This window comes from Pipra filicauda, unplaced genomic scaffold (assembly GCF_003945595.2).
Source record: "Pipra filicauda isolate LSUMZ 115617 unplaced genomic scaffold, ASM394559v2 scaffold247_size1415610_pilon, whole genome shotgun sequence".
Lineage (NCBI taxonomy): Eukaryota > Metazoa > Chordata > Aves > Passeriformes > Pipridae > Pipra > Pipra filicauda.
This window is the reverse complement of record NW_024104362.1, coordinates 462,684-489,204: the sequence shown is the minus strand read 5'-3', so window position 1 is coordinate 489,204 and position 26,521 is coordinate 462,684. Positions and strand designations below refer to the sequence as shown.

Here is a 26,521-nt window from a genome sequence, read left to right as displayed (position 1 = left end):
CGGGTGCCAGGTCCCCAGCCAAATTACTGGGTAGCTGGTTTGAACTTTCCCAGTAGCAGATGATCCCACCATTCCCTCTTGTTTGTCTTGAAGACTCAGGTCCTGGCAGTCCTAGGACTAGCTGTCCAGGATAGGATCTCTGGGCAATTTCACCACACAAATCATACAGCAGTTATCTTCGGAAACTCCTTATGAATAGTGTGCAATTTTGCTTAATCACTCCTAGACATACCTGACATCAGTGAAGTTCTCTGTGCCTCCAGAAAGTCCACTGCCTGCCTTTAACATCCTCAGAGCTGACCTCCCTGCAGCCCAAAGTCTGCAGCTGCGGCCTTGGGGTTTGGTTTTTGGCTTTGACCCATGAGTGACAGCCACATTCTTTGCTCATCACAAGCCAGCAGTGTCCATCACTCTGCTTTTTCAATGTTTTTTTTAGAAAACTCTTCTCTGGCTATGGCTTGTGCAATCTGAGTCACATCTGATCCCTTTTGCATGGGATTCCCAAGCTTACAGCCAGGGACCTTGGAGAAGTGTGGCTACCATCCCTGTGAACCACTGTGCTCGACTCCCGGCACACATGGCCTCAACTGCACCTGCAGAGCTGGCAGCCAGTTATCATCTGCAGCTTCCAAGGGCTAAGCCAAGTTCCAGCTCTGCAGGCAGAGGAGGCTGTCCCCACCGCTGCTGGAGGCACTCAGGAGAAAGGGCATACCTGGGTCACCTATGCCTTTTGGCAACTTGCCCCACGCTCCCATTTTCAGCTATTCCTGCCGTTCAGGACCACCTTCTTCCTTTTTCACAGCCCCAGCTTTATAGCAAGGGCTGCACACCATCCCTTGCTGGGCTGGAGTCCTTCTAATGCCCTGTCAGACAGGGCCAGCCTTGATGGGTGCCATGCACAACAGTTCAGCGGAACAGCATTTTGGGTGGCCTCCCGTCTTAATTTGCTTGTTTCCCATAGGAGCTTGTGGGGAATGCACCACATAGGCACGCTGGCACTCCTGCCCTCGAGAACAAGCTGCGTGCGAAGGGGAGCTCCATGCGATCAAGGACGGTGGAGGCGGCTGTGCTGAGGGCGCAGCCCTCCCCTCGGTGCTGCTATGCCCTGGTCCCGCTGGGTCCTGGTCCTCAGGCACGCCGGTGCAGCCGCGGTCCCTCCCGCCCAGCACAGCCATGCCCTGCCTCCGGAGACACCGGGGAAGAATACGGGGTCCCCAAAGGACACATGTCCCCTCCAGCCTCCCCCCTCCCCGCGCGGTTTGGCGCTGAAGGCAGCAGGGGACTTCAACTTTCCACGCCGCATCAAAGGCCTTCTGTCACCGTACCGCGACCTTACAGCCCCGTTCCCTGAGGGGGCCCGGCCACCATATGTCCAATGCGGGTGGCGGGGCGGGGATCTCCCTCCTCCCGCCCGAGCCCGAGCCCCCGGGCCTCCCGCCGCGGACCGGCCAGGGCAGGCAGGCGCGGAGCCCGCGGGGCCCGCCCGCGGCGCCCGGCGGCCGCCAACGCGGGGGAGGCGGAGCGGGCGGACACAGCGAGCGAGGAGCGGAGGCGGGCGGGCAGGCAGGAAGGGAGGAGACAACGGCGTGAGGGCGGGGAGAAGTTTATTCCCGGAGACACCTCTCCAGGGCGCGGTGGCGGAGTCTTCCCGAGTAGGCGGCTGCTCGGTCCGTGGGCTCGGGACATGCGCCGCGGCGCTGCCGGCCGGGGTTAGTCACGGCAGGGTGCCGGTCCCGAATTCCCACCCAGGCCAGCGCGGCGGCAGCAGTAACTAGTGCCTCTGGCGTACGGACCGAGCGCGGCCGCCTCCCGCCCACCGCCCTCTCCCTGCTTCCCTTCCCCTCTCCCGGGCGCGCGAGGAGAGATAACAATGGTGGGGCGCAGCCGCCGGGCCCCCGCCCTCGCCTAGTGGAAGCTGGTGCCCCGCGGCAACTGCTCCGCCGCCCCGCCCTGCGGCGGCCCCGGGTCGCGGACCGCGTTGCTGCCGGCGGCGCTGCCGGGAGGCGATGGTGCCCGCGCCGGGGTTAGTCTGATCGCCGCTCCCCGCCTCGCCGCCTCCGGTGCCGGCGGCGCTCCCGCGAGGCCAGCGCCCGCCGCCGCCCCGGCCGCGCTCCTCGGGCTTGCGGCCGTCTGACCCAACTTGGGAGCTCCTCCAGAAAAGCAAGAGTAATTAGTGACAATAATAATTTAAAACAAGGGAAGAAGCAGAAGAAGCGAGTGGATAATGTCAACACCGAGCAGATTCAAAAAGGACAAAGAGATTATAGCGGAGTATGAAAGTCAAGTGAAAGGTAAGCGCGGGGCGGCGGCGGGAGAGCCCCCGCGGGAGTGGGGCGTCCTGTGCCAGCCCCTTCCCCGGGCAGCCAGCCGAGCCCCCAGCGCTGCCCGGGCGGCCGCTCCCAGCTGCCCGAACTTCGTGGCGGAAGGAAGCGGGGAGGGGGCGGCGGGCGCTGCCCTCCGAGCGCCGCCGGTGGGTGCGAGGGGCCGGGCGGCAGCGGCGGCGGCTTGTCCGCTGCCCAGCCCCGGCCGAGTACCTTCTCTTCCTCCACCGACTTCGGTAACACGGGGGCGGGGGGAAGGGGGAAGGACAAAAAAAAAAAAAGGCTTGGCAATTACTGAAGCGAGAGACAATAGTAAGCCATACCCCTTTCTTGAGGCACATGGCTGGTGTCCCCCACCCTCCCCTCAGGGCTGTAGTTTCTGTGCTGGCCTGTAAGATGGCTAATAAAGAATTATCCTTGATTATTGAATGAACCCATTCAGCCATCCCAGGAAGTATTTCAGCCTCGCATCTCCCGGCTGTATTGCGTCCAACTATTGTGCCAAGGACAGCGTCGGTAGATCCTGGCTTGAACTACCGGCGCTTCCAGAGCCTCGAGTTTCCTCGCCTATCGTTTTCCCTCTGCCGGTGGCTTGGGCGAAACAGAGATTGGGGAAGTAGCGACATGGGCAGTGGGGTGTGTGTCTCTTGGTGTGCGTCCTTTTTTTCTGGGTGCTCTCGGGGAAAATATTGCATAATACACAAATTGCAGTAAATCCGAGGATGCATGCAAACCTTAAATGCAGTGTTTAAAAAGCTATGCTACACCTGAGCTCTGTTTATTAAAATGATGCGGGTGTGCTGGTCACATAGGGTGTTTCCTCCTTGATGCTTCCCACGGTCTGCAATGTGCAGAGATAGAGCGTGCCCTCACGCAGGTCCATGGGCTTCGGAAACAGCCTTCGTGCGCCATGCGGGCAAAGGGCTGGGGACCTTCTAAGCGAGGCATCTGAAACAGTATGGGAGGGACCACTCCTCAGCTGTTCAAATGTTTATTGACTTTGTATAATTGCACAATATTTTTTCCTCTTACTTGATCCTATGAGATGAATTTTTCAAGACAATTCTTGGAGTTTTGTTGGGGTTTTTCCTCTTAAAAGGAAAGAGGTAATTTTGAGGGTTTTTTTTTCTTCTGAAGCTTAACTTTTTGTGAAAAATACCTGTCACCTGTCGTTTTGGGTCCAGGAAAGGATCTAGGCTTGAAATACGAGACCTACCAGACAGGTGGGCAGTGAGGGGTCTTCTCTGAGCTGGCAGGTAGGCCATGCTTCAAGTGTCTATCTGATATGGGCAAGACCAAGACAGCTCCGGCCATAGCTGGTGGATTCACTGCCGTCGAGCCCTTGGAGGATTGGTGCTTTTGCCTCTCTGTGGAGATGGTGCAGATTTGTCTTCATCACTGATCAGAAAAAATGTTCAAGATCTTAAGCTCGTTGCAGATGTGCAGACTGTTCTTTGCCTCCTCCTAACTTGATTGTTACAGGCTGAGCCTTTATTTTCTGCAGCCAGTTGCTATGTAAGTCATTCTTTTGAATAATGAAGAAAAAATACCATCCCTTCAGCTACATAGATAATTTCAAAAGACATCGAAGATTAAGGTATAAAGTACCTTTGATAACTTGGCTCTCCTTTGGTGTCATGGTCCCCCATCATAATTGCAGAGGGAGGTGATGTTTGTAATTGTAGTTTAGTAGAAATTTTAACTTGCTTTGCTCCTTTATGGTGGTCTGGGGTGTGTTCAGTCTGGTCCCAGCTGTCTCACCTGAATTGTTGATTGGCAGCTGTTTGAAAAAGTATGCTGGGCTAGCAACTGTAGCCAGAGATGATTTTTCTTTAACCAGCATCACAGCAATTGTATTTCACATGGTATGAACTGTTTGTACTAAGACGTTTCTGCTTGAGACCAGCTCAGTGATACTGTAAAAAAGTAGTGATACCACTGCGTGATACCTTGAAAATATTTTTTATATTGAGGGGTTCAAGGGCTAAGGAATCAACCCTAATCAGCCAGCAAGGTAACTTTAAGGGAATGTAAATGCAGGAAAGTCAGGTCCCTATATGCTGCTTGGAATTTCATATATTAAGATAGGAGAGAGGGTGTGGCCAAACCGCTTGTGCTGCTTGTGATTTATGGTGCTTACAATGCCTAGCTGATTTCTCACTGCTGATGTGTTTAGTTGCCTGAAGGATGTGCACAATTGGTCAGCAAACTGGCCATTTGAGGTCCTCTGGACAGGCGTGCACAGAGCGGTGTAACACCACATGTATCCCTTACCTTGTTGTGGAGTGCACTGAGCTCAGCTTGCTGAACATCAGCCTAATGGATTCAGAAACTGACACTGATGTGTGCATTTGTAAATCCTGTCCTAAGATGTCTGAATATTGATACTGGAGGAAGAGGGGGCCATAACATACATGACCTATAGGGTGCGTATATGGTGCCATATTTGGAAATGAGGATTTAACATTGCCATTCTTCACATAGCTCTTCTGTTCTTAACCCCTCAAATAGGAAGCAGTAACAGATGTTAATTGTTCTGCCTGGTTCCTGAGTGGTGTAAACTGATATCTTCTCTTTGGATTTTTAGCAGTATCACTAGATTGGCTCTTGCTTTAGTGGAGGTCATACAGGAACGGTAGAAAGCCTGCAAATGTTACCTGTTTGTCAAGCCGAAGTGGACAAAGTACTTCTGACTTGCTGGGCAGAACATTTTATTGCATATTTTTTGCAACATCCCTGTTCTTCAGCCTAACTTCTGTCAAGAACTGTCCCAATTGTAGCAGTAAGGTAATTGTGTTCACTTCCCTGCACATCATATAGAAAGCAGGATATTTCTTATGGATGTCTTAATACTGAAGTTAGATCCGTCTAGCTGAATACCTATACCTATTGTTTTGGGGGATGTAAGAATATTATGGTGCCATAGGTACCTTACTTTGTAGACATAAAGGTGCCTGGGAAGTAAAATAATTAATAAAGTATCCCCGATTGTCCAAAGTATCGGTCGTATCTGTTTGTTTTTCCGAAGGATGTGATAATTTTATAGGCTCTCTAAAGTCATTAGAGGTAGTTTTAGCAACCTTGCAACTGGGGTGGGAGATGGAACTAGAGCTAGAAGGTGGACAAATACTTTTTAGATGAGCAACAGACCGGTGGTATAGTTCTGAGCCAAGTATTAACTTTTTGCTATATGACCCTACTTAGATTAATACACAGCATTCCTTAATTCTAAGCTCAATTGACTATAGTAGCCTATTATTGTATGTTTTGTATTCTGAGGACCAGCTGCTCCTTGGTACCACTGATAATGTCAAGTTGTGTCTGTTGATAAAGTTACTGAGCAGTTGTTGATAAAGTTACTGAGCAGTCCACAGCAGTGAAGAGATACTAGAGCATCCTCTGATGGTTGTGTGGGTGTCTTGAGTATGGTAAAGGGTGTGTTAGTGAGATCTTGAATACCTGTCTCACTTCAGAAATTTATCCCTCTGAAGAAGAAATCTGTTGTAGTAGTGGAGGATTGGGAATGTACTGCTTCATAGCCTTATGATCATTCAAGCATTAAACTGACATTACCTTCTTAAGACTTGTAACTGGCCTTCCATGCACAGGAGAAATGTTCTTTGAATAGGCAAACATTGTACTGACTAATTATCTGGGCGTGTCTATTCAGTGAGATCCTCTGTATGGTTTGAACTGTTGAGAGTCTTTGGAGTTTAACAGTCTTTTGGCCTTCTTATGCAACAGGATCTCCAACTGCAGTGGGCTGAGGGAAGAGCTACTTAGATGCTTCCTTTTTCCGCCTTCATTTACTTGGAATTGGCTTGTAAATACAAGCCCAAAAGCAGTTTGGAAAAGAAGACGTTTCCCTAAAATCAATATTTTTATAGTCTTCTTCGGAACAAAATACTCCTGTTTTTCCACCAGAAACAACTTGATAGCAGTCTGTATTACATTGCCTAATTAATTTTTATGGAAAATGAAAATTCTGAATTGTGAACCGAATTTCAACTTCACATTAAAAACAACACTAGAAGCTTCTCTGAGAAAATGCTGAGTTCTGAAGTACAAATTGGGTTGTCATTTTAGTAAACTGATAGCTATTTTGAAAAAAATCTTTGTAATGAAACATTTGGTACCTTGGACAATGTCAGAATTCTTGAGGTTTATTTCAAAAAGAATCTGGTGAATAGATACCAGTTTCCAAAGTTCAAGTTTATCGTGTGGTTTAGCAGAAATTTTTCTGGTCCAAGATCTTGACCACACACAGAACTTTGTCTGATACAGAAAAGATATTGTTCTCTATGCTGTTTTTCAATTGGAGTTACATACTGTGTAATGAAGGCTAGTTCTTTACCTTTTTCAGCCGTCACATTCTTCCTGCTCTCTGATCCTTCCTTGCAGAGTACAGACTTCAGTTGTCTAGGTAAATGTTAATGAGTTTGCAGTTGACTATGTAGCTGAAAGGGTTATCTGTAGATTTAGGTAGTTCAGTCGTAAACCAACCAGGGGGTTTCTCTGGTTGATTGGGTTGGAGTTTGAGTTGTTTTGGGTTTTTTTTGTTAACCAGCATCTTCAGTACTCTTATTATTCTCACAGCTTTCTTGGAATGGAAGCTAAGAAACTTGGTTTAGTACGACACTGTGCACCAAATTATTTAGAGCATGGGGGAGCCCTACAAAAAGCCTGCTTCCCAAAGGTCATGATTGAGGAACTTGAGATGTTTTGGTTTCGTAGTCTTTCTGTATAATTAAAGAAGAAAATGCCTTTTCTTGATACCATTTGAAAATATAGCTAAGAGTCAGGAAAGTACACTTTCTTTTTCCTGGTTTGACCACACAACTGGTATGTCTCTGCACCACAGTGAAACCACATGTATTGTTTTACTTCAGTTTAAAGGTGAATGAAGTCTTGATGGTTATAGCACACATGAAAAGGTAAGTACTGAACGGATTATCTGAAGAGTGTTTCTTTCTGGCAGTATGGCAATCCTAATGCATACTCAATGTGTATGTTTTGTGCATATTTGCATATTTTTGTTAGTCTCTAAGAAAGTTTTAATTCACCTCTGACTCTGAAGCAGTTTGGAAACTTTTTAGGATCACTTCTCTGAGGCTTTTTTTTTCCTTTCCAAATGTACTTCCAGTGCAGTTTTGCTGTTGCAGAGCGATGCTCTAAATCACGCAAAGGTTCATTGAATTTCCTGCATTATCTTCTATTGGTCACTTTTTTATGAACTGAAGTTGCTAATAAAATTAAACTTATAACTTTGAAGTGGTTGCAGTAAGGCAGAATGGGATCCAAATTTCTTCCCATTCTCTGCCTCATATTTCACTTGGGTTAGGTTTTGCCTTTTGTGAAAACTGTTCTTCTTGTCAGTCAGAGGTGATGGATGGTAGTGCTGGAAAAAAGTGGGTCAGTGCTGTTGAGACTGGATAAGAAATCCCCTGCTGACCATTACGCAGCCTGTTAGAAATCACTGACCATGACTTGACAGCGCAGCCTGTGTAATCTCTGGTTTGGACAGGGATGGACGTGGGGGAGAGCTCAAACGGAGCCAGGCAGGTGTCAGTGAAAGATCCTATGGTGCTTGTTATTCCCTTAACCTTTTTTTTTCAAGCCCTTGTTATATCTACCTGTCATACTATCCCACGTCTAACCTTTCTGGTCTCCCTGGTGGAAACCGCTGCTACCTTAGCCTGTATTAATCCCTATTAGAGTCTAATCTACTCTTACTGCTTGGCTTTCACAGAGTAAAATAGGCTTTGGAGTGTGGAGGTTTGTTTTAGTGTGTGAGTGACTAGGCTAAATGTGTACCAGGGCTTCCTGTGTTCTGGGTGCTGCCCCCTCTGCTTCCTGCAGGTTTTTGCCTCGTGGCAGCATTTCCTCTGTGACTGGCTTCTCCCACCTTGCCACGTACTGACCCAACCCTTTCCAGGGATCTGCCGTGTGCTCTCCGCTCTGAGCTATCTGGGCTGATGTGAACAAGTGCTGACCGTCTCTGAGGCAAGTCTGGCTGACCTTGCTCTATGCTGGTCAGTCTGGGAGCTATGAGTCATGAATGGCCTGTTGTGCCTGAAATGATTTTGTCTTTTCCTTCCCCACTTTTTGTTTCTCAGGCACAATGCTACACACCCTGAGGTTCAAGAGATTGTGGGGGTATGTGTGTCTGTACATATGTATGCATGTGGAAGAAGAGCAACAGCTGAAAACTGGAGGCAGTGATTGAAGGTGCAATGACTGGCATCACTGCTTGTGTACCACTAACAGGGATGAGGCTGGTGGGCTAAGCAATGCCAGATACTTAGGATGAAGCACAGAGGACCATAGCTGAGAGCACAGGACCGTCTCTTGGGTAAGACGCAGAGCTGTCTGCACAGGAAGACTGCTTGCTGCGTGTCTTTTACATTACCAAGGTTATATCTGGCACCAAATCCAAAGGAGTTGGTTATCGCTGCTTTTTCCTTTGTTTCCAAGACTTAAACAACTGCAGACTGTTCTGGCCGTTTGTGTGGTGGCTTGGTCCTATGGGAGTGCTCTAAGACAAAAAATTCACTTTGATCTGTTGTACTGGAGCCATAATCCTGAGGCACTACTTCCTCTGGAATCTAGTGTTTTCTGCAGCTTGTTGGAGTTATCTTCTAGTAGACATTGAAGTGTGTCACAAGTCAGTTACAACCACCTGGTAGGCTAAAGGTAGTGTATTACATTTTACCTATGCTCTGCCTGCTAATTCATCCTGTCCAGGCAAAGCACTCATATTCTCAAGCCATTTCTGTTAGCTTTAGCTTAGTAACTGATCAAGGAAAATCTCTTCCAGAACTACTTCTGTCGCCTCTGTTCATGTCACTATTTCTCAGACATATATCTATATGAATTTCAAGATGCAATATTCAGTCTTGCATCATACAACCCACTGGACCTCGATTTTACCTGAGCTTACTGTTTGATAAATCCTGAGATTGAGATGCAATCTCATTATGGAAAATGACGAGTGTTTTGGAAATAACTCCAAGCAAATCTAATGTTCTGTTTCTAAGAACTGTAAGAATTAGTTTGTATATGGGCATGACCATGACTTCATATTACTCTCTCGTAGTCAGTGAATGCAAACATTATAATGAACAGTTTGTCTTCTCTAGAAGGGTTACATGCTTGTTTTTAGTTCATGGTTGGCACAATAAAATAATCCTGGCTTTAGGTGCCCGTTAATGGGGTAGGTGTTGCAAGTAGGAAGGGAAAAACCACTGAATGCTCTCACAAAATGTTGTGGAGAAAGTCTGTGATTATGATTTGAGTCTGTAATAATCGTATCTGTGAAATGAGTTGAAGGTGACCAGTGTCATTTAACTTCAAACTTTATCCAGTGCAGGACAGTGCAGTTGATCCAACTTTAATGAAGTCCCTCCTAAGGCATGTGGGTTCTTTACCTGTGTTAACCTTGATAGCATCTGGGGGGTTGATTTTAATTAGAGTGGTGAGAAGGGTGAAAAAAAAATTCTTTGTCTATTTATCTAGAAGAAGTTTCAGTAGAACTTGCTTAAAAGTGTGATCATGGATTCATCAGTTAGAATACTTCTATTAACTTTGTTATGTTATCTATTATTGACCGATAAAAGACCTGTTTGAGTTTCAGTTGCAACCTCCTGAGACTTCCTGTTATAGATGTACTAGAGCTGACAAGGGAAATGTATTAGCATATTAACCAAAACATTCTCAAAATACACTAGACATAAGGGTTTTTTAATTGTGAAATAGAAGTTACAAAAAGTATAATTAGAACATAGTACGGTATTTCTTATTAGCTATATTGGGAATAAAAAACAAATGCAGCTGGCTTACCGGATGATGACTTCCAGGAAATAATGATTGTAACCCTTTACATAATTAGCTGTTGTGGGAAACGTAACTGACTACTGCAGATTCATATAAACTATCCGGACTCCTTAACTGACTCAGTGCTTACTCATCTGAATTACGCTGCGTGTAGAATCTGTTAGCAGTTTGTTGGTCCTGTCTTACGTGGGGAGTCTTCAAGATGCTGCTTGTTTCTCTTAGGGTTTCAGAAGTGGGATGGTGCACACCTTTGGCTTTTCTCTGTATGTTAAACTAAATAAGGAGACATGCTGATCCCCTTTCACTTTCCAGTGTACATTATTTCATATTGTAAAAGAAACCAGTCTCTACTGTTCTAGCCAGTTCCAGAGTGTCTGCTTTCTGAAAATCAGAGGAATCTGCTCATGTTTACAAACCACAGAGTACAGCAGAAGTCTAATAAGATTCAGTGATAGCTCTTGTATGGCTCTGTTCTTTCATCAACCTGTCTTCTTTCAAGCCTTGCTGTTCTCTGCTTTTCCCCTCTGATTCTTTTTTTAAGAGAAGAGAGGATAAACAGCATCTAAAGCATCAGGTCAGAGGCAAGATAAAATAAGTGTTCATTCAGTACCAAAATAAGCAGGCATCTGAACTGAAACTTTCTAACTCAACAATTAAGTTACTGTTTTATACAATAACAGAGCAACTGAAACTATTACCTGCCACTTAACTGAAGTTTTTATATTATATTTTATTTTATATTATAGAGTAAGATTATCTGCTATCTACTAAAAAAAACCACCAACCCACACTTTAGCCTTTCATCATACACTTCAGTACAAGCCTGGGTACCAAAACACGCTGTGACTAAGTTGCTAGGCATAAACTTACTCTTATTCCTTTGACAGTATTTATGCAGGCATTCCGAAGGTATACTAAAAAGAAAAAAAGTTTTTACTCTTATTGTAGGATACTTAACACACCAAGGTTGTTACAAGTGCTTAGACAATACAGCAAGCTCTACCTCTTGCAAATCACTAATTTGATGATGAATAGAAATAAAAGTGGATAAAATCTTGTTCATAGGTGCCTTGTGTATATGGCAAATTGCTGTCTCCATTCTTGGCATAAATAATGCTAATTCCAGCTGTGTAACAGAAAACTAGCTTTTGTGTGTGTTGTGTTGCAAATGGATAACTGATATGTGTAAGAATTTGACTGAAGTTTAAGAACTTGACAACTCTGCTGTTTTTGCTGTCCAGCAGACTATTTGAGGAGAAGACCAATGTAATAGGGTTGTGTGCATTACGTGCCTTATTTTAAGGTTGCCTTCATGTATTTGTGCTTTCCTAATTTTCAAGTAACAGTGCATAAAATTAGTGAGATTCTTAATGTCATGACAGAAAATAGAACCAAAGTGTTAATACCTTTGCATTGAAGTCACAACCACATGCAGAGTGGGAGAAGGTTCCCCTGTGCAGAATGATGAGAGATGAGGGAGCCCAGTGAAGGTAGCAGGTCCTCACCTGTTAGAGGCTCCTCTCCTCCCAGGGTGCCATGGAGGGGCCCGGTGACAGCGAGTGCTATCACTTCTTCCCTGGCAGCCTGCGATGAGCAGTCTATGTGCATCTGCAGCTGAGCTCATCGGATTATCGTTGAGTGTATTGTAATCCGTTAATTGCCAGCCACTTCTGATGACATGATATTGTAGTTGTGGGTCAAATCCCCTGCTTCTTAAGCAGTATTCCTACTGCCATCTTTAACTTTGCCTGTGGGATGGTAAAATACACCACACCTCGTGAACTTGATCATGTGGCCTTAATGAGATAAAAAGCAGCCAGGAACATACTGTTTCTTGTAGCTTATTGCAATCTAGACAGACAACTATCAACAAACTTGCTTAAGCTAGAACATATAAATTGGGAATATGGAATAAAACTTTACTTTTTGAGGTTTCTTTGGGGTCTGAGAGGTTATAGGGTATGAGAATTTGGGATTTTACTGGTTTTCCTACAACCCTCCTGTGAGACTTCTTCCCGCTTCAGGTGTCTTCTGCTAAGGTTTTAATGCATTATCGTAACCATTCTGAATAAAGGCACCTGAGGAAGGTATGATATCTGGCTTTTTGGAGATGTCTCTGGTACTTTAAGTAAAGAAAAATATGAAAATGTTAATGGAAAAACTGTGGACAAGAAAAATAGTCTGTATTTGAGCAGGAATCTAGTGCTGCATCTACCTGCTAACATATCAGAACACAGGGAGGTGAATACTGAATTATGTGTGGCTTTGGCTGACTGTACGTACATACAGAAAATTGTAACACATTTTCCTTATGAGACTATGTTTATGTCTAAAAATACCTGGTGAAGTATATGTATATTAGACTGGGCTGCAATGAGGCATGCAGTACTGAGAGCCTGATGAAAGAACAAGGATAACTCTTAACTACCAAAGACCAAGTAGTTAATGTGCGTAAAATTTGCTTTGCAGCTTTTGCCTGTCTTTCAGAACATAGAATGCTTTGGACTGGAAGGGACCTTAAATGATCATCTAGTTCTGACCTTTGTCATGGGCAGTGATACCTTGCAGTAGACCAGGTTGCTTAAAGCCCTATCTGGAACGGGCCAGTGATATTTCTATACTTCCTTCTGCCATTAATGTATTTGAAAAAACTCTTTGTATTGTCCCCCACATTTCTGGCTAGCTTCAACTCCAGTTGAGCTTTGGCCACACAAACATTCTCCCTACAGCAGCAAGCAGCATCTGTGAATTCTTCCCATGTTCTTGACCTTACTTCCACTGGGCATACACCTTCCTTTTTTTGCCTTATCTCCAAGAGAAGATTTCTGTTCAGCCAAGCCAGCCTTCTGCCTTACCTGCTTGACAATACGACATTTGGGAATTGCCTGATCCTGTGCCCTTTGGAGGTGATGTTTAAAAAGTGACCAGCACTGATAGACCCTGGCACCTGCAAAAACATTTTTCTTAAGCAAGAAATACCCTCTTTTGCATATAAAAAGGGTAAAAATTAATGAAAAAATAAGAGCCAAAGTATAATTCCTCCAATATATATACCACCCTGACTAGCAAAGTAGTGGGTTACTGGTGAGAGGGGATGGGTTGTCAGATGGTTGGCTCAAGGAGATTCTAAGCACATGCTTTGCTAGTGCAAAGCAACTTCTGGGCAGTTCAGTATAGCTCTATGTTGTTTCCTTGTGGTTCCGGGATGGACTCTGTACACAGGGGAGATCTCTGCTCAGGCTTAAGAGGACAGACTTTCAGGCTACAGTAGCAGTTTTCAGTCTTTGATGAGGACTGAAAGAGGCTTAGGGTGAAAAATATTCCATGGAATTAAATACACAAAAGAACTCTAGCTCCTGTCTTTGCCTTTCAGATGCCACATTTAGTTCCCCTTTGGCTGCTACCTCACTTCGGAGGTGTCTGTGGGTATGTTTATGTGACTGCATATACTGGCCTACATGTTTATTCTGCAGTATAATTTGACACACCGCATCTCTAACATTGTTCCCTTATTTATAGACCAGAAACTGCCTTGCCTCCAGCTGGCAGAGACAAAAGTGCCAGCCTCATCCATGCTGATGTCATCTGAGTTGCCACCAGAGCAGACCTAAAAATGTTAGTTTCTGTTGAACCACGTGAAAATTTGTGTGAAATTGAGGAATCAGGAATCTGCGGAGTTCATCCTTCCTAGTGATCAGAGAGCATTTGCATGAGGAGTTTGGTTTCGCAGCTTTATCTTACTCAAACATTATTCACACCTTTATCTTACTCAAAACTGAGTTTTGAATACAGCTCACTCACTCTGCAGATGGTTGGTCTGAGAGCTAAGGAACTGAGTATTCTGGTACAAGTCTCCCTGATTTCTTGTTTGTTTAAGCTCTTCTGCTTTTTCCCCAGACTTAATGAATATTTAATTATTTACAGAGTGATTATGAATCCATTGCCTGGTAGTTAAAGCAGTCACCTGAGAGATATGGGTCTTGCTATGTATTCCAGCCAGAGTGCGTTCCTGTTCTACTTGTTTTTTTAAAGAAATGAAAAAGGAGGAGGACTGTGGAATTGAGATATTTATGTGACCATTCTAATTTAAGAATACTTTATTAATCTGGAGGGGGAACTATTCAGGGGATACCTTATTTATTCATCGCATGTGGTATACAGTATACAGAAAAAAAACCCAACCCTTTCCTATGTAATGACTTAATCTTAATGCCCTGCCAGCATTTATGGTAATTTTTGGCAGATTGTCTCTAGTTTTGCTGATAATCTGTGAAGAAAATGTTTGATCAGAGTTGTTTGAAAGGTTCACAAGTGAATGTCTGTTTGCTTGAACCTTTGCTTCAATGACTGTTCCTGCAACATTCCCTCCATACAGCATAGTCAGTCCTCTGTCCTATGGCAGTTCTGCTCCCTAGGTGCCTGAGTTGCAGATTCACAAACAGCTTTTTTTGCAGCCAACAGAAACTTACTCTGCAAATATTCCTGAGTTACTTCATATCTGTGAAGAGCAGGAATTTGTTCAGGGTTTTTTTTGTGGGCAGAAAAATTGCCTCAACTGATGTTTAAGGAGGAAAGAAGGGCAGTGGGTCTGCAAATATTACTGAGGCAATTCTGCAGTTGTTAGTCAAATAGCAGTGAATGTTTTGGGGTTTAGAGACTAGAGGTGAATGTTTACAGTGCATTAATATAGCTGTAAGGAGGAACTATGAAGAACAACTGAAGAACTCTTTACCAGTCATGACAGTTGATCAGGTTATTTCCTTTGCAGAACTGTATTGTAGGGCAGCAGACAGTCCTTCAAGAAGCCAAGGTACTTGTTATTGATTTGGGGCTTTACTTGAGTGTATTAACATGCCTGTTCTTTACTTGTACTGCTGCAGCTGTATGTGGTGAAGTCAGGTTGTGTGAACAGCCGTATGCAAAGTACTGTAGCTAAGAATCAGGCAAGAAGATGGAAATGATGGAAACGTCCAAATTCTTTTTAACCTCATTTAAAAGGGGATTTAAGACGACCCTTCAGGTATTCTTCTGAACTTGTACACTGGCATGTTTTGCATTGGAAAGAACAATTTGTTCTTATTTCTGTTCTGCACTTCACTTGGTTATCCAATAATTTATCTCACTATTCATTTGATGACTTTTTTTTTTTTTATAAATTATGATTGACTGTTGGATTAAATGAATAGCTGATGCATCCTGAATCAGAAGTAGTTCCTACTGGATAAGAGTATGCTTATAAGCTTCAGAGATACTGTAAATAAGGAGATAGCATATACATGAAGACTTAATAGAAACTTCAGATCTCTAAGTATTTACATGTAATCTGTCGTCTTTTCAGTTGTAATATCTGGCTTGCAGAGACATGCTGTTTACATTAGGCGGCTTCATTTTTGTTTAGCATTGCTTATGTTAGGATATTTGAAAGTTAATTTAAATACTTTTTTATTATGTCTCTGTAATTAGTTTTTTTCTTAGTTTGTAAGATACCAGTAGTATGTGAGATCATGGGATTAGCTATGATCACTGAAAACTCCACCTTGCTCGTAGGTCTGTTTGCAAGATACTCTGAGAAAGAGCTTTTTAGGTTGCAGTTTGAACATTGTGTAGTGCAGTGGGGATTCAGACCTGTTACTAGGATCATATGAGCCATTGTTCCTATTACAGTGTGTTTATAACCTTGGAATTACCCCTTTGAATTTCATCTTAAGAGTCTGTGATTTTAGGAGAACATACCTTTTCTGTAGTTCTTGTGCAAACAGACCTGACTTAGGGGAAAAAAACCCCCAAACATCTTTGGTCTCTTCTAAGTCAGACTCTGATCTAACTTGAGCAAGAGGACTTAATTTAAAGAGACATATTAATTTCAGGGGACTGAATGGACCAACAAGAGTCTCCTTAAGTTGGTTGAAGGTAAATGTACTTGCATCAAAAAATGAGTACCAAGTTCCTTGTAATTTGATACAGACTTCACAACATTAAATGAGTATTGATGAAACTGATGTTTTTCTTTGTGAATTTTAATTTTCCTGTGGTGGCTAAGATTTTTGCCAGCATCTGATATTTAGGTGGTTTTCCAAGTGATGAGGTGGGCCTTGCGGAAGCAGTGCTCCACACAGATGAGGTGGAGCCGGAGCCCTTAAGTGCTGAGGAGACTTCTTAATTGTGTATAGACATGTCAGCGTTCTCTATTGAGCCTGGACTACAGGAAAAGCTTGAGACCCACTGCAGTAAAATTTCAGTCAGTTAAAGCATTAGGCTTTGAATGTATTCAGTGCTCTGAATAGTTGCTAACTAATGTAGGACTGGAGGGACGAATGAAGTGGTACTGCTTTTACAAGCAGAATAGTAGCTGCTGTGTGTCCTGTTATGCATAGCCTTGTTTACTTCACATACATGAATTTGTTGACCTCACTAGAGCTCTTAACCTTCCTAGGGCTACTAATTTCCATAATGTCTGCAGAATTGGGCTTAATTTTGTGGTGGGAATATGCAAAAACAAATGAACTATGAGTCATCATTTTTTACAGTAAAACATTCAGATCTAGTCCCACAGTTGATGTGTGTGGCTGATCCTTTCTTGAGAGCTTGTTGGCTCTGACCCATGCTTTGGAAATCCTGACTTCTTAATTGCAGCAGAGATTATTCTGAAACAAAGGAAATGTAATGCAGAATATACTGGAGCAAAGCAAGAACTATCACTTGACTCAGATGCAACTTCCAAGATAAAATCAGTGTAAGTAGTGGACAGGATTGTGCAGACATTATAGAACATTTCAGTAGTACTCAATATGCCTTGTGAAAACTGTAGTGGTGATGTTTTCGGTTTACTGACCCTTACTTCCTTTTTGCATATAGCTTAACTAGAGCATGGTTTAATAAAATAAACTTGCTTTTAAAATTTATTGGCAGCACTGAATTGTGGAGGTAGTGGAGAAAGATGTGAATGTCACTTTCATGTCTGCACTATGAAATGCAAAAGCACAAATGTAGTAACCACAAGGCCCTTTTTGATGTTTTAATCTTTTAAACCTTTGAAATGTTGGTGTGCTTGAAAGGGCTTCTAAATCCCTTGGTTAGTCTGCTCTGTCTCATATTGTGTTCAAAATCATAGCAGATAAAGGAAGAGTGATCTGAAAGCTTAATGCAGTCAGAGCATCACGACCTGTTATGTAAAGCAACATTTGGCAGGGCCTTCCCAGCTGCTGTAAATGAATGTTAACAGCATTTTATCATCTGCTTTCACTGTCTTTATTACATAATCTGAATATTTATGACCCTATTAATATGTTTAGCTCTGAAATTGCAATATTGATGGAATGGATGTTCCATAGAATATTGAACAAGAATGATTTTTGCCTCCTGAACAAAAGTTGTGTTAATATTAAACAGCTTTGAGTTTGTATTTCAAATAAGTTTGCTGAGTTGCTTTACAGGTGTATCATTAATTCCCTAAATTATTTATTTTTCTAAACATTGTCATAGGAGAAGTGTTTTGGTGACAGGATTATGTTGCTGAACATTGTCTGTGTATAAAATACATAACACTAACCAGAAAGTGATGATTTTTTTTTTTTTTTACTTGTAATGCAAGGCCTTGAATCCATAGTGATGATACTTTGTAGCCTTGAACAAACATAGCCAACCTAGACCAGATCCAGGCTATCAGAATCACCTCCATCCAGAGAGCTGCTCTGGGTAGGATTCTGGGGCAAGCTGTGGACCAACTTATTATTACAATGTGTGTGTGTGGGGGGGGTGGTTGTGGTTGTTTTGTTTGTTTTGTTAGTTTGGTTTTTTTGTTGTTGTTTTTGTATAACCGGATTCTTACTTTGTCTGCCACAGTTCCTCACAAACCTACATACCTTCCTTCTGTTACAACTACCTTTACTGTTGTCTTGTGACCTGAGATGCATATCACATAATTGAGGCATGTGTGCACCACATTAGGTGGTTGGGGACTGGTTACAGATGCTGTTCCACTACTGAATGTGCACTTGCCTATATCATGATCAAACTTGGAATTACATGTAGGAAGGTAATATGCTTGGTCAAGAGATGAATGAGGAGCTGTAAGGCATTTCCCTTGGGAGCCTCTTAGATTATATTATGTCTCCAAACAGAACTGAACACCACCATTTCAGTAGTCATCTGCAAATTTCTAGCAAGATGTGTTCAGCGGGTTGACACTGTTGTGGTCAGTGGCTCCCACCTGTGGAATTTATGAGTGGTATTGATATTGTGGTTCTTTATCATCCTGCAGGCTAAATAGCTCAGTTAGCTGCAGGCTCATATTTGCAGGTTGCCTACGAAAAGCAGAGCTGGGAAAGTAAGTTTTGCATTTCTTTTGAGTGGTGTGAACTTTTTGGTCTCTTTTATCTTTGAGTGCAAAATCTATAGCCTGTCTGAAAGCTGCTGTCCTAAATGTCTTGCTACTGATTGCCAGGGCTAGAGTTTGAGATATGCAGCTGTTTGTGGAGGTCCCTTTTGTTTTCAAAAGTCTCGTGGGTGGTAGTGCAAATCTTGTGGTGTGTTCTGACACTGACATGTGTCTAATTCTGAGTAACTCTGTCTCGTAATCGTCTGTACGTCCACCCTCTCCGCAGTTCAAACCTCGCAAGCTGGTGCAGGAGGCAACTGCACATGGCTGTAAGTGTACAAAATCTTAGAAATGTAAAGATCAGTGGATGTGGAGTGTTAGAGTTGGGAAGAAAGTTTAGATTAACACATTTTTTAATAGTATTTTGTCCCCAAGCAAGGTTGTTATAGTTACTGCAGAACTCCAAATGGACTCTCTTCCCTTGTGGGGATTAGAGATTTAAATATGTATTGTTCTGGGCAATAGTATTGAACAGTCAAGTAAGGTTCATAATAGAAAAAGGAAACCTTTAATTAGGACCGGAGTTTCAATTGCATTCTTTTTTGCTTTGTGTGAGAGAAACTTGTGTTAAATCGGATAAATGAAACAATGGATGGGGTGAAGGAAGTTTGGAAGAAGCAAGTCTGTTTACAAAGTGAAGTGCTGAGTTTACAATAAACCAGTAATTTTTACTTGGGAAGCTCTTAAAATAAGATTTACCTTGTCCCCATCCCTGAGCATCTGCGTCAAGATATTTTACAATGTTTTTCAACTTATTCAGTGTTTTGGCTTGGGGTTTTCCTGCTCGCTTTAATTTTTCATGTAGGAAATACCTTTATTGCAATGTGAAATTAATAGGAGTGTTTAAACTTATAATATTTTGGGTTTAGGTTGGCACATACATTGTAATTGCATTCTTCCATTGCTCATCTTTATACTTAGTTTATGTAATCTAAATACAATGCAGTATTTCCTTTAAATACGAAGAATGACAATAAATCTTTTCTGGTGTGTTCTGGGGTGTACATTGCTCTGTTTTGTTGAGGTCTTGAAGTCAATAACCTTCTGTACAGTCTCAGCAAGTTGCCAGTGAGCAATAAATTATAAAACTGGCGCCTTTAAGGAATAATACGTAGTAGCTTCAAGGGTTTCTTAATTTGTCTACGAAATTATCTTCGGCAAAAAACCTAAACTGTAGTCTCCACTTCTCAACAGATAAGAGGAAACCTAGCAGATTTGGTAAGAGGAAACCTAGCAGATTTGAAGCTGATTTTCTTTTGCGCTGGCTTATCTAATGTTTACTGGCTTATTATGTGTGATGAGACAATTGAATAATCTCCTGTCTTAAATGAGTTCTTTAAAGGAACACCTCAAAAAGATGGTTGTGCTTAAGCATTGGCCATCTGTCCTATGCCTGTCCTCTGCAGTTTAAACACCAAATCCAACAATGACAAAAGACTGCTGTTGTCTGGGAAACGATTGATTCTACTCCTTGTTTGGGTAGAAGAGCTCTCGGACATGGCTTGAGATAGTCCATTTCCCTAATTATCTATCTCTGGGTGTTTTACTGCCTTCTGCTCTTTCCTATCAAGAGAGTACTTTCCAGAGCAAAATTCACGTCCCTTTAAAGGACCTAACAAAACTCCTAAATTCAGAAGAAAGCAGCTATTGATTTCATTGGACTTCTGGTCAGGCTTTTGAAAAAGAAGGGCATAGCCTTTTATGTTAAATAACTGCTGTGATCTTTGTTGCTCAAAACTTTATTTTGTGGACTGTTCTAGAAATATAACATTCCATTTTTACGGTGTGAGCAGCAAACTCCATTTAAGCGCAGAACACAGTGCATCTTAGTTGCAGAGGTGTAAAGGATACTTCATAGTAGCAGTGTACTTGAAACTTATTTAAATCTCCTGCTCTGACCCACATCTTGCATCCCCTTTACTGCATCCCAAATGAGTAATATATTTGCCAAAGAAAGCTATTGTCTTCCCTTGGAACAACCTCAGCTGGCATGTGGGATTCTTTACCAGGAAGGAGAGGCAGGGACATTGTGTTGCATTTATAGAATGTGCGACTAAATGGCTCTTCCTGTTGCCTGACTTGATCATGGCTGGTTCTTGTTTGTCACAAGGATTGGTACAGCAACCTCATGTAAGGGAGATATTAGTAACTTGAGAGTGCAAATTAAAAAGGTCTTTTTTTTTCCCCAAATATCAATTAGTGCATGTTGCATCTTGTTCTTTCCATAGGCATCACTGAGAATTGTTTGGCTCCATCTTCTCTCTCCCTTCCCTCTGTCCCCCACTATATGTTTTTGCTTATGGTTAAGATCCACCTTGAACCTTTTCTTCAGAATGAATAGTGGTCTAGTGCTTTAATCATTTTTGTGGTCCTTTGCTGAACTCACTCTCGCATGCCCACTGTACTGGGAATCCCAGAATTGGACACAGCACTGCAGATAAGATCTCAGCAGTTCTGAGTAGAGACAAAAAATCACCTTCCTCGACCTGCTGGCAGTGCCTTCCTAGTGACAGCACAACCATATGGTGTATCAACTTGCTCTTCTCAGTTTTGTGTTATCAGTAGGCTTACTGAGGATGCACTCTGACCAGTCACCCAGGTTATTAATGAAGATGTTATAGAGTACTGGCCCCACTATCAGCCGCTGGAGTATGCCACTGATCACTGGCCTGCAGCTGGACTTCATACTGCTGATCATAAACCTTTGAGGCTGACAGTTCAATCTGTTTTCAGTCCACCCCAGTGTTTGTTCATCTAGCCCATACTTCTGTCTGTTTTTCCATGAGGTTATTGTAGGAGAACAGTGCTGAAAGCCTTACTAAAGTCAAGATAGACAGTATCCACTGTTCTTCCCTCATCTGCCTAGGCAGTCATCTCATTGTAGAATGTTATCAGTTTAGTCAAGCCTGATTTTCTTTCATAATTGCATACTGACTATTCGAAATCACCTTCTTGTCCTTAATATGTTTGGAAACTATTTCCAGAATTACTTTCTCCTTCACCTTCCTTGGTGTATCCTGTTGAAACTGGCAGAACTGTAGTTCATGGATCTTTCTCCTTTTCCTTCTTGAGGTTAGGAGTTGCATTTGCTTTTTTCTAGTCCTGAGTAACCTCTCTCAATAGCTGCGACCTTTCGAAGATAATCAAGAGTTGCCTTGTAGTGGCATTAACCAGCTTTCAGCATTCATGGGTGTGGCCATCAGGTCTAGTGGATTTAGGTACGTCTGGTTTGCGTGTTTGCTAGACTAATTCACTCGTACCGAGGGTAAGTCTTGGTTGCTCCTGACTTTCCCTTAGGTCTCAGGAACCTGAGAATGCCAAAGGGAAATCTTGCCACTCAAATCTGAAGTGAAGATGTCATCGAACATCTCTGTGTTTTCTCTGTCCTTTGTCGCCATGTTCACTGCTCCATTCCGCAGTGGCCTCGCATTTTTCCCTCATCTTCTTTTTGTTGTTGATACACTTGCAGAAGCCCTTCTTGTTGTCCTTCATGTCCCTAGCAAGATGCAACACCAGACAGGCTTTGGCTTTCTTAACTTCCTCCTTGCATGCTTGGATGGTGTCTTTGTATTCTTCCTGGATCACCTGTCCCTGTTGCCTCCCCTCACATGCCTTCTTACATTTGAGTTTTGACAAGTTTTGACAAGAGCTCCTTATTCATCTATTTAGGCCTCCTGCCACTCTTGCTTGACTTTCTGCTCATCAGGGCAGACCATTCTTGAGCTTGGACAAGGTGATCCTTGAAAACCAAGCAGCTGCCCTAGACCCTCTTCTCTCCAGGACAGTGTTCTGTGAGCTGCTAGCAGGTCCCTGAACAGACCAAAGTCTACTCTACTGAGGTCCAGGGCTGTTGTCCTGCTATTTGTCTCGTTCCCTCGTCATGTGATCCTGAACTCCATCACCTCATGATCATTGCAGCCATGACCACTCCAGCCTTCACATTCCTGACCAGTTTTTCCGATTTGTAAGTATGAAGTCGAACACAGCATCTCCCATTAATTGGCCCCTTGATCACCCATGTCAGGAGGTTATTATCCAGGTGGTCCACAGACCTCCTGGATTGCATGTGCTTACCCTTCCAGCTGCCTGTACTAGCACCGCAGCCTCACTCCAACCACTGACTCTCCAGAGCTCCAAAGTGCTGACTCTCTAACTATTCTTGCCAGGTTTTCCAGGCATGGGGGAGGCAAACTATGTTGAAGGGTGGCCATCTTGTCTGTCCTGTGGCCACATGTGTTTTTTCCAGCTGCCATCTCAGTTTGGTCCAGTGGATAGAACTTGGGAAGTTCCCTCTCATTGGTCAGTTTAACCCAGGTTTATCAGTATTGTTATTGGCATTCTTGGTAAAAAATTATTTTTTCAGTTTCATCTGGGCTTATTTGGTCTCTCTATTGGAGAAACCAAGGGTACTGTATCCAAGGGAGGAGACTTCTGTCCAAGGTCTCCACCCCTCCAAATTGTCTCAAACCTAGACACTGACCTTGAACACTTCCAGGGACGGGGCAGCCACAACTTCTCTGGGCAACCTGTGCCTCAGTATCTTCGCAGTAAAGAATTTCTTCCTTATATCTACTCTAAACCTACATTCTTTTAGTTTGAAGCCATTGCACCTTGTCCTGTCACTACCTTGTAGCAAGTCTCTCTCCATCTTCCTTGTAGGCTCCCTTCAGGTAGTGGAAGGCTGCAGTAAGGTCATCTTGAAGCTTTTAATTCTCCAGGATGAGCAATCCCAATTATTTTAGCCTTCCCTCATAGGAGAGGTACTCCATCCCTCTGGTGGCCATCCCCTGGACTCGCTCCAACAGGCTGATGTCCTTCTTGTGCTGAGGACCCTAGAGCTGGATGCAGTCCTCCAGATGGGGTCTCGTCAGAGTGGAGTAGAGACTGAATCCCCTCACTCGACCTTCTGGCCACCTGCTGCTTTCGATGCAGCCCAGAATACCACTGGCTTTCTGGGCTGCAGGCAGACATTGCTGGCTTATGTCCATCCTCTCATTCACCAGCACCCCAAGCCTTCTTGGCAGCGCTGCCCTCGATCTGTTCATCCCCTGGCCTGTATTGATACTGGGGGTTGCCCTAACCCAGGTGGGTCTTGTGACTGCTCTTCAAGTATCTAGGAGATTTTGTTTGTTTGCCTATTTTTCCCCAGCTCCAGTATAAAGCAGTTTCTCACCTTGATCCAAATAGGACAGATCACATGGTTGGGATGTACTGGCAGTGAATGTGTGCTTATGACGGATGGATTTATGCAGCTAATTAACAAAATTTCATACAACTTAGATTACATAATTAAATCAAACAGGAAAATACTAGTATATAGCTGTTAAAGCTATATACTGCACTGATACTAAAGATTTTGTGAATTAACCTTTTTGTTCAAGCAGTAATATTTCTCCCTAAACTTTTTAAACCAACCTTACACTGAGTAATTTTAGAATAAATTCTTCAGGGTGCATTTAGTATAAGAATGTTCCTAGGTCAGTGACACATGCTGATTATAGTCTTTGCAAGAATTTACGAACAACTGGGAGAAAAAAAATGTGCATCTTCCATCTTAATTGAACCCTTGAAATTCATGCCTACAAACTAAATAAAAATGGAAACTAGACGTCTTGTCAGCAAATTGCAAGCTATCAGTCACAGCTACGGATGAAAGCTAACACAACCTACATCTGTCGTGTTGCTACAATGGTGCCAGCGTTACAGTTCCATTGTTTAGGTTGAGGGTCAAGCCTGTTGAGACCTCTTTTTATTCAGCTTTGAATGTATCCATTTTCATTAAGTTTTTCAAAGCCATATGAAAGACTCAGCAGGGCAAGATGTGGTGATGCTGAACTTAAGTTAGTCTTGCAACTATCGAACTGTCTCATAGTTGCAGATGGTCACTGTGATTGTCCACACTAATCTACCACCAGAGCTGCTATTGAAAGGGCACAAAACTGATGGTACAAAGGGACGCCTTTTTTCCCGCCTGTAGATGAAGCTAGCATTGCTCTGAGCCAGCATTGCCAGAGGTTTTGTGTGGGAGAAGAGTGGTTGTTGACAAACCAGTTTCCTTGCTGAAAAATGCTACTCTTGTTCGCTAAACGTAGAGATCTTTCCTTGGTAAACTCTGACTAATATCGGACTGGCATTTTGCAAACTATTTTCATTGATTATTTGTATGATGGCTGTACTGGGAGGGCTAATGCTGACAGCAGTAAATGCAAGCTTGTTAATATGCCTAAAGAAGACACACTTCTGATTTGTAATTCCATTAGAAGAAAATCTCTTTGATTGTACACTGTTAAAAATGTCAGAAGCCTTAATTGCTACACTTCTGTTTTCAATCCTCAAATGTTAGTATCCTTACACAGATTAAAGAAGCTTGGCCAGTTGTCACTCTGAGTTATGTAACTTGGTTAACCAAGTACCAAACATCTTGCTTTTCATGTTATAAAAATGTAAGGTTTTGGAGCTAGGAAGTGAATCTTCCAAGTCTTTCTTATTGGCAATGTGAATGTGCTCTTCGTTTTGTTTTTCTTTAAACAGAACTGCTTTTTCCATTTTCCTACTACCATTTTCTAAGTATCATTTTCTTTCTTTTCTGGTATGATGAGGTGAAAGGCTGTGCACAAATGACCTGCCTGTTTGTTAACAGCCTACAGAAAGTTCTGGTGAGATTAAAATAGTTCTTGCCTGAAAGAACAATAAAAAGCAATAAAGCTGCTTCCTATTTTATGGGATCCTTTTACCACTGGCAAAGGAACTCTTAAAATTCAAACGGCCACAGTGATGAAATGGATGTTTGTTCTTGAATGCGAAATATCAAGCCTCTGTGGAGACCAGTTGAATTATTCACCCCATAAAGTTTAGAAATTGTACTTTAATTATTAGGGTATGGGGGGTTTGGGTGGGTTTTGTTTGTTTTGGTCCTCCCCCCTATATTCCACTGAAGCTGCCCACCGGCTGCCCACTGGCTGCCTCCTCAGCCTCCTGAGGCCCTTAGTAATTTCTGAGTGGCCTGTTGCCCCAGGAATTTCATAGCTTTCTGAGTACATGAATGTTTGGTTGGTTGGTCGTGTCCCTTCCTGTGGCCTGGCAGTCTGTAGCGACATGAAATGCCTTAGCCAGACAGGTATAAGTTACAGAAGAGTATATTTCTGCATGTGAGAGGTAATGAACCTGGTAATGTACTTCAGTTTACAGTCACTAGAATGAAATACTTCTGTGCCAAAGATGGAACTGAAAAATAGGAATATTTTTCCCATAAGATGAAAATCATCTGCACAGAGATTGATTTGACTGTTCCAGAAAGAAACTTTCAACTTTCTTCTGCCTTGATTATTCTGTTAACAAGGTAATCTAAAGAATGAGACTTTTTGCCAGGAAAGGGATGAATACTGATGATGTTCAGATTTTGTAAGAACTGAAAGGAATTTGACACTGACCTTAAACTGAGTCACTTGTGTAACTAGTCCTTCTTAATGACTTTGGTCAATATGTGCTCGCATCTATGATCATGCTTTCTGCTGCCTTGCTTGCTTGCTTCCAGCTCTTATTCCAGCTCCCAGTATTATTTTCTCATTTCTGCCATACAGTATACTGCCTGTAAATAATTCCTTAAACAAACGTGATGTAAATTATTAGAATTTCTCAATAGTGACTTCCTGGAAGCTGTGTCCTGTTGGAGGGGTGGTTTCTAGGCTTGTGGTTTCCTTTCTCATAGCTAGTATGTGTTTATTAGGATGTCGGTGTAGCTTATGCTGTGTATTTTTCAGGCAGAAGCTTTTTCCTACTGTTTCTGATGTAACAAGTGCTGGTAGAATAAGCAATAAATGTGCTTGAGCCAAATAGTACAGATTTCACAAATTGAAAGCTGTGTGCAAAAACAAGTCCACCTCTGCAGGCCATGGACTGCAGAGCTCTGAGGGATGGGAGTGGGCAATGCTAGGTATGAGTATGACACTTGGGTGATGTGATCCCAGAGCCTGGCCCCTCCAAAGCAAGG

At 43.0% G+C, this 26,521-nt stretch overlaps 1 protein-coding gene across 2 annotated transcripts in view; it reads left to right on the top strand.

Annotated features, from left to right (window-relative positions):
- The first annotated feature begins 1,635 nt into the window (after positions 1-1,635).
- Positions 1,636-26,521, top strand: part of SRGAP1 (SLIT-ROBO Rho GTPase activating protein 1) — a 137,631-nt gene continuing 112,745 nt past the window's right edge. Inside the window, exon 1 of one of the 2 annotated variants that reach the window (XM_027721196.2) lies at positions 1,636-2,291. In XM_027721196.2, coding sequence (XP_027576997.1) covers positions 2,225-2,291 — 67 coding nt within the window. In that variant the 5' untranslated portion in view covers positions 1,636-2,224. The remainder of the gene's footprint in view (positions 2,292-26,521) is intronic. The other variant, XM_027721197.2, reaches the window with a different exon arrangement.